The sequence below is a fragment of the Nansenia antarctica genome (assembly GCF_963989245.1).
Source record: "Nansenia antarctica genome assembly, chromosome: 1".
Classification (NCBI taxonomy): Eukaryota; Metazoa; Chordata; class Actinopteri; order Argentiniformes; family Microstomatidae; genus Nansenia; species Nansenia antarctica.
Genome location: NC_137674.1, coordinates 112,455,394 through 112,462,893, shown reverse-complemented (window position 1 = coordinate 112,462,893; position 7,500 = coordinate 112,455,394). Strand labels below are relative to the sequence as shown.

The 7,500-nt window shown below is 44.6% G+C and overlaps 1 protein-coding gene across 1 annotated transcript in view; it reads left to right on the top strand.

Moving 5' to 3' along the window:
* LOC308156826 (receptor-type tyrosine-protein phosphatase S-like) overlaps nt 1-6,531 on the top strand; it is a gene marked incomplete at its 5' end in the record, with an annotated part of 165,722 nt that extends 159,191 nt beyond the window's left edge. Inside the window, 2 exons of the mRNA XM_080530268.1 lie at nt 5,699-5,777; nt 6,137-6,531. Coding sequence (XP_080386394.1) covers nt 5,699-5,777; nt 6,137-6,386 — 329 coding nt within the window. The 3' untranslated portion in view covers nt 6,387-6,531. The remainder of the gene's footprint in view (nt 1-5,698; nt 5,778-6,136) is intronic.
* Nucleotides 6,532-7,500: the final 969 nt, after the last annotated feature.

Sequence of the window (7,500 nt, the reverse complement as noted above, 5' to 3'; positions counted from 1 at the left end):
CTTTGAAGTGCTTTTCAATCGCTCCAGCACCCGTCAAACCCCTGACTGTACGACTGTCAGAGAAATACGCCGACGCTTCTCCACAGCTTTCACCGTCGATGCCTCTCCCCGACTCTGGACAAAAGACTGGTTCCAGGCAGCAACTGTTTTTATCGGGGTGGGGAGGGAAATTTAAGCCATTTCGACTTTTATTTTTCTCTCTCTCTCTTTCTCTTTACGGTAGCAACCTTCTTACGACTGTTTATGTAAGCTCAGAAAAACAAGAAAATCAATTTCTTGACCCGTAAGTTTATCACGACCATTGTGAGGCTGCCGCATGGGGACTGCTTGATAGATTGCAAGTTGCAATCGTGCAGGAGGGGTTTGGTAAACAAACAGCTCAAGCAAGACAGCGCTGCACTTTCTGATGTCGCTGGTGGGTGGGGAGGGAGGGGAGGGATGGGAGGGAGGGAGGGATCAGGGTGTTCTGCGATAATGTGCCCTACTTTCCTCCTTGCCTGACTGACAGATCGGCCGTGTCTGAATGTTCATGCTGCCTACTGATTACTACAAGTGTATACTGTATGGTAACCGTATCACACACTATTTAGGCTGTTCTGTTTAGTGAAAACAGCAAAACGCACGCAGTGTCATTGTGTCTCATTGGTTAAATCTCCCTACTGCGCCTGTCTCTGTTACTTGCTCCGTTGAATTGTGGGACTGAGATGGGAAAGGACTTCCTGAATAGTGTGGAACAGTGAATTCATACCAGAGGGAGAGGTAAATCTAGTATGACATCCTTGCATTTTTATATATACTCAAGCTGCAAAATTTCGGGTCCAATCTCCCATACTGAAAGTACCTAGTAAATAGTGTGCAGTGTGCAGCGTTCAGACACGGCCACAGACACAGTCTGACACCACTCTCTCTCTGAGGACCCCAACTCTGAGAAGGGACCTCAATAATGCAAGGACAGGAGAGGTCCTGATGATGCCTGTTCAAAAAAATATAACAAAAAGTGACATTGTAAGCAAGTTGTGAATTGTGAAAAAGTGACAGAATAACAAAATTATTTTTGCCTCCTTTGTATGTCTGGTTTTCTTCTTGGCCTTCTATCATTTTGTCCATTTTAGGATTTTTTAAGTTGCCTTTTATTTTCAGCATTTCAGCATTTTTTTTAAAACTAGTTTTTTCTTTCTTTTTTATGTTTGCTATTCTTCACAGATTCTGGTCTCAGCAGTCCTCTAAATGAAGCCGATTTTGACTATGAAAGTTAGTTCCTACGCATTTAGCTTTTGTCTTCTATTTTTATTTTCTAGCACTGCCCCCCCCCCCCGCCCCCCCATTTACAAAACCCCCAATTTTATTTCCATGTTTAAATATTATTTCCACGTTGCAATTTCAGCACTAATTTCCTTCTTTTTTTTGTTCTTTTTTTTGTAACCTGGCTGTTTTTGACTTTGTTGGTTTGGATTTTCAGTTGCGATATTCACACTGGCTCTTGGCTGCGCATTAATCCACTATGTTTAACCTCTGCAATCACATCTGCTGATGCAGAGATGGGTTTTTACAAGAGTTCTGTCTACTACCTCCCTCCCCCTCACCCCCCACACCCACACCCACCCCCACTCCCTTCCCCCACCACCACCACCACCTCCTCCACCACCACCACCACCTCCACTGCTCCAATCCCAATCTTGAGCTGACTAGGCCTCCCTGCAGGCTGAGATAACAAGCAGAATTAATTAAAGTCGTGGCGAACAATACGCTTCGACATTTGATCGCGTCCCTCTCGCTGAAAAGGAGCAACAAGGAGAAGAAAAAAAAAAGAATGAAATTGTGTTTTAAAGACAGAGAGAAGAGAGAAAAAAAACTCAGAGACACATTGAGAGCTTCTTCTTTTTATATGTAAATAAACACATATAAACAAGCCCCCCCCCCCCCCCCCCCCAGCCCCAACCCCTCCCTGAGTTGCCGGGGCCATCAGAAACAATCACTACGTTCCCAGGCGTATCGACTGCAGATCGGAGATTGGAAATCTGTAATTAGACGCTCGTTTTGTTTCTCTGTGTTCATTGATCTCTGCTGTTGATTGCTCGGGAAGAAAAGAAAATGGAGGATGGAGGACTCGTCGACTAGTTGAGGAAGAAGCTGCAGGGAGGTGGGAGAGGGGGGGGGAGGAGGTGGAGGCGGAGGAGGGGGGGGTGTGGGGGGGTGTAAAAAATAACAACAACTTGTCCTTGAGAGACTTAAAGCATGCGATTGTGTTATAATGCCAAAGCCCTAGTTTAGAAACCGAATCTCCTCAGAGTGAACACACACACACACACACACACACACACACGCGCGGCGCCGTGGATAAATGAGAATATGGAAAAGTCAACAAATCAGATGCGATCGACTCGTTTGTCTCCGAGAACAACAACACAGCGAGATCGTGCTCAGCGGCGGTGATGGAGGAGTGTATTATTGCTTTCTGAACCGTGAGCGGGGGGGTAGGGGGGGTAGGGGGGTAGGAAGTACTGTAGACGCACAGACAGACGCGCTGAGCCATGCCCTAGACAACAACACACACTATACAAACACAACCGGGGGTTTAAGTATCCAAACAATCTCTTTTGGAGAACAGAACTCACGACATGACCCTCAGTCGGCCCAGCGGCGAGGGCGGGCGTATTGGGACGTACCCGGTCCCAAGCAGCAGTGGGCATCCAGAGGTTAGTCAGTCCCCCGTTTCTTAAGCAAAGACGTACGGTAACACTACTACTACCAGACAAAAGTTTGGACACACTTCCCCCGTTCAACTGAAGGAACTTGGAGGTAGTGTTTGTGTGAGTGTGGGTACTCACTTACAGTCTGCGTCAACACACAGACAACACACACACACACACACACACGCACGCACACAAACACTTTAGTTTGAAGCTCTTGGTTTTTTTTTTTCAAGGAGAAATGACTGATGAGGGGTTGGTAATTTGCATACACATCCAATATTTAGCGTATAGCTTGTGATACCTTTCTCCCTTTGAATCCGCTGAAAATAAACTGATAACCGAAGCTCATTTGCATAGGCGGAATTCTTCCCCTTTTTTCCTTTTTTTACGTTCATCTCGACGAATGCTCTCCTCTCTCTGAAGTGATTAATAACAACACATTCTGAATTCCTGCCATAGGGACTAGCGTTAGCGTTAGCGTATAGAGACACTGATGATGTACGAGCAAACACATGCAGTATCTTGTCTAAATGTATAAATGTATGTTTACAGTATCAGCAGAGCTTGCAGGAGAGCTTTTCCCTGCTAGGGGGTTTTTGTTTATTGATTAATAAACAGTCTGTTATTGGGGTGATGGATTATAGAGAAGATTATACTGTTTGGCCTCGTGAAAACAGCACAGTGTGAGTGTGCAATGTTTTAATTCTTACGACAGCCTTTTAGAAGGATGAGAAAGTTCCACATCGCAAAGCGTGGCTGTGGCTTTCACGTTTTGGTTAAACGTAACGACTTTTAGCGACTTCCCTGTAGTTGTCGGGTATGAGTGGAATGAGCATCGGCACACAATCAAATATCAAACATATTTTGATTTCTGTCGTCGCAGAGAAACGCGTTTGTTAAACCTCTCATTATTCCTAAATTCCTATACTAGGACGTGTTCGTGTTGAACGGAAATAATAATAATAATAATAATACATTTTATTTGTAATGCACTTGACATATGGAAATCTCAAAGTGCTACAGATTAAAAACAAGAATAAAAAAATAAATTAAAAAAAACAATGAAAATGTCAATAAATAAAGGCTAATAAAAGGCTCTATTAAAAAGGTGGGTTTTAAGGCCTCGTTTAAAAGCCTCCACAGACTGTGGTGCCCTGAGGTGGTCAGAGAGAGGAGAGGAGAGGAGAGGAGAGGAGAGGAGAGGAGAGGAAAGAGGAGAGGAGAGGAGGAGAGAGGAGAGTTAGGTGGTCAGGGAGAGCATTCCCCAGCCTGGGAGCAGCCTAGCAGAAGTCCCGACCCCCCACGGTGTCCCCATCAACGAGTTTCCGTTCTCGAATATCCGTGAAAATATCTTGTGCGTCGTTCGTTCCTTTCGTGTAAGAAAAAAAAAATCCCATCGCTGACTGAGTGACAGCAGGAAGCGTCGAGGTCTCCTCTTTATGCATCAGAGGTAACTCAATGCTAACTCCCATTGACATGTCTGCAGGACCCCCTACCCCCCCCCCCCACCCCCCCAAGTGCAAGGGGGCAATTGATGGTGGTTAATCTGATTATGCCCATTTGCACGCTCAATTAATCCGGGGGAAAGACGGGGGAAGTGTTTCCTTCATATAGGGGTGTCGACGTTGATGCAACTATTGACCTTCATAAGCCGAGGCACAAATGGCCTCCTAAAGCCCCTTCTAAAAATACGTTCAGGATTAAGTATTGCTAGGCGGTGTCCAGGGACGAGGAAACAATGTATGACTGCCCCATATTCCATTACATGGTCCGGCATTATGCTCCTAAATGGATTATGGGCTGGCGTGTTGCACACTGTACACTGTTACACTGCACTGCTGATAAATATTACAGCACGTTGAATGGTGTAGCGAGAAAATAAATACAAATCCCCCCCCCCTGACTGACTGACTAGTCTATTTCTGGGGGAGTGGGGTGGGGTAGGGGGGGGAGGGGGGGGGAGGTTGCTGCAGAATTGACTGAACTGACGTTGCAGGTTTCTGACATTTTTGGGGCAGGGTTAATCAGGGGAGAGGGGGGGGGGGGTGTGTCCATCTCTCTGTTCTTACTGGGTGTTTGAGGTTTGAGAGAACCAGCGGGGGAGAGACAGGAGGGGGGAGGAGAGACAGAAAGGTTGAGGAGAGACAGGAGAGCGTCTATGACCGATGGTAGCGTCACGCTTGCTTGCCTTGCCTGGGCTGGACTGGAGCATCTCATCGTGTCACCGCGTCACTTCACCCTGTCACCTCACCCATGCCCCCCCCCCCACCCCACCACTCCCCCTCCTCCTCCTCCCACACTGACCCCCTCCCTGTCCCATCCTACAACCCCCCAGGCCAGGGCTCCTTACCCCCTACGACCCCCTTACCCCCAGACCCCTCCCACCCTGTCCAATGGAGGATGGGGTCTCTCGGGGGAGGGGGGGGGGGGGACCATTGTGGTTTATGGCCTGTACACATCTACTTCCTGTACACATCTAGTATATCTACCTGAACTCTGGACTACTGAACTCTGGGTGTCATCGCCAACATTAGACCACTTGGTGTTTTTTCTGGTCTTTTAATCTGGATTGTAAGTGAAAAGCAGTAAAAAACTACTTAAGGGAGGGACATGTTTTTTTATTTTAAATCAGGTAGGTCGCCATGACAACAACATGAGACTGTTAAGCATCGATAGCCACCTCAGTGTGATAACAGTGACGCTTTTTTTCCGAGTTTGATATAACTATAGCAGGCTAACAACTAGCTTGCACACAATTTATTTTACGATTCAATCGTTGACAATCGTATGACAGCAAACCAACTGAACGCAAACTGTAGGGCTTTTAGCGTGAGGTGTTCCACCTAATAATAATAATAATAATAATAATATATGTCATTTAGCTGACACTTTTAACCAAAAGCGTCTTACATTACAGTGAGAGCATAGATTTGTCAGTATATATGGTCCTAGCGGGAATCGAACCCACAACCAAAGCGTTGTTAACGCCAATGCTCTACCAACAGAGGGTCACATGACCGCGGGGAAGAGGCCAAATGGGTCTGGGTCTGGGTCTGGGTCTGGGGGAAAAACACAAAACCAATGGTAAGAAATGACCCCAAGTTAAACACTATCACACAATCTGAACATGTTCGGCCTCTATTAGTTAATTCAATAGATTCCTATAGTAAAACATTTAAATATATTATAATAATAATAATAATAATAACTTGTATTTGTATAGCACTTTTCCTACAAACGTTGGAATACAATATACTGTATATACCAAATCTATATATATATTTGTGTTGTACACAAAACACAAAATCAATGGTAAGAAATGACCCCAAGTTAAACACTATCTCACAGTCTGAACATGTTCCGCCTCTATTCGTTAATTCAATAGAAGCCTATAATAAAAGATTGAAATATATATATATATATTTGTTTTGTACATTTTGCAGCTCGGGAGCTAGCAAGGCTGATTGTATGAGATCTCCGACCTTCAGAAAGTTGCTTGACCTTGAGGATGAGGAGGATGAGGTGGTGGGGGGGTCGGAGGTCAAGGCCAGCCCCCCCCGCCCCGGGCCTCTAGATGACGTGGACCTCTTCGTCCAGCACCTGGCCCCCCCCCTCAGGTCGCTGAGCCAGGGGAGCCAGACCAGAGCAAAGATACAGATGATGCTGCTGATCCAAGAACTGCAGCAGACTTAGAAGGAGCAGGAAAATAAACAGCAAACAGAGAGAAACTCTGAGAGTTCTCCTGACGACCAGTACTGATGTGCTGCTTAACATGTTTGTTGTCTTGCACAAATAAATGAATGATAAAGATAACACATTTAAATAAAAAATACATTTGACGATGGTTGATTTTCACAATTTAAATTTTAAAAAGGATAAGATGGTGGTAAAGTATAAAAGAAGAGGTTTGGTGAGGCTGCATTCTCATGTTATGCCCCCAGATTGTGTCTCGCTGCCAGTTTACATCAGGGATGCAGCCTCAGCACATTAAAGTTAATATTATTATTATTATTATTATAAAGGCTACAGCCTTTTGCTTTAGTCCAGTTTGTCTGGGAACTCGTGAGGATAAGGTTCTATCTCCGTTTAGGGCGGTTCAGAGATATTGAGCGATTATGTTTTGTGAGATGGAACCTTTGTATTTTATGAATTACTAACTCAAAATGTCAACATTTTTAAAATAACACCACACAGGCATTAATAAACACCTAATGGATCAGATTATGTAAAAAACTCAATTTAGACAAAAATGGAGATAGAACCTTATAATTCTAACGTTACGAACTGTGTCGTCTTTGAGAAGCCCGGTCCAACACTGACAGAAGGTTCTCCACCTGGTCCTGGTCCAGCTCCTAGGACAAGGTAGTACCAGTCTCCCAGCTCCTATTTCTGCCTATTAATCTCCTACACCCCAACCCGCTATTGTGTTCTAAATCAATCTATCAATCTTACCTATCAATCAATCATCGTTTTAATACACCCACCACTCAAAAAAAAAATCGCTTTCAATTGGTTTGGCTGCCTGCTGGATTTTGATGAATTTGGGGATACATACAATTCGCTATTCGCTTTTTTTCTTTTTCTTACCGTAGCATTAAAAAACAAGTATAATTCCTTTAGTTGTTGTTTTTTTCCCGCTCTCACTGAGAAGTGAATAATGATTTGTGTCAAGAAGTTATTTTCGCTCGTGTAATTTTGTTTACTTTCTGTTTTTTTTCGCCCCGCTGCTGCCAAGAAGCTGAGATGATATGTGTCACCTCTGTCTCTGTCGTTCGCTAGGCTATTACAACAAGCCTCGTCTCTGTAG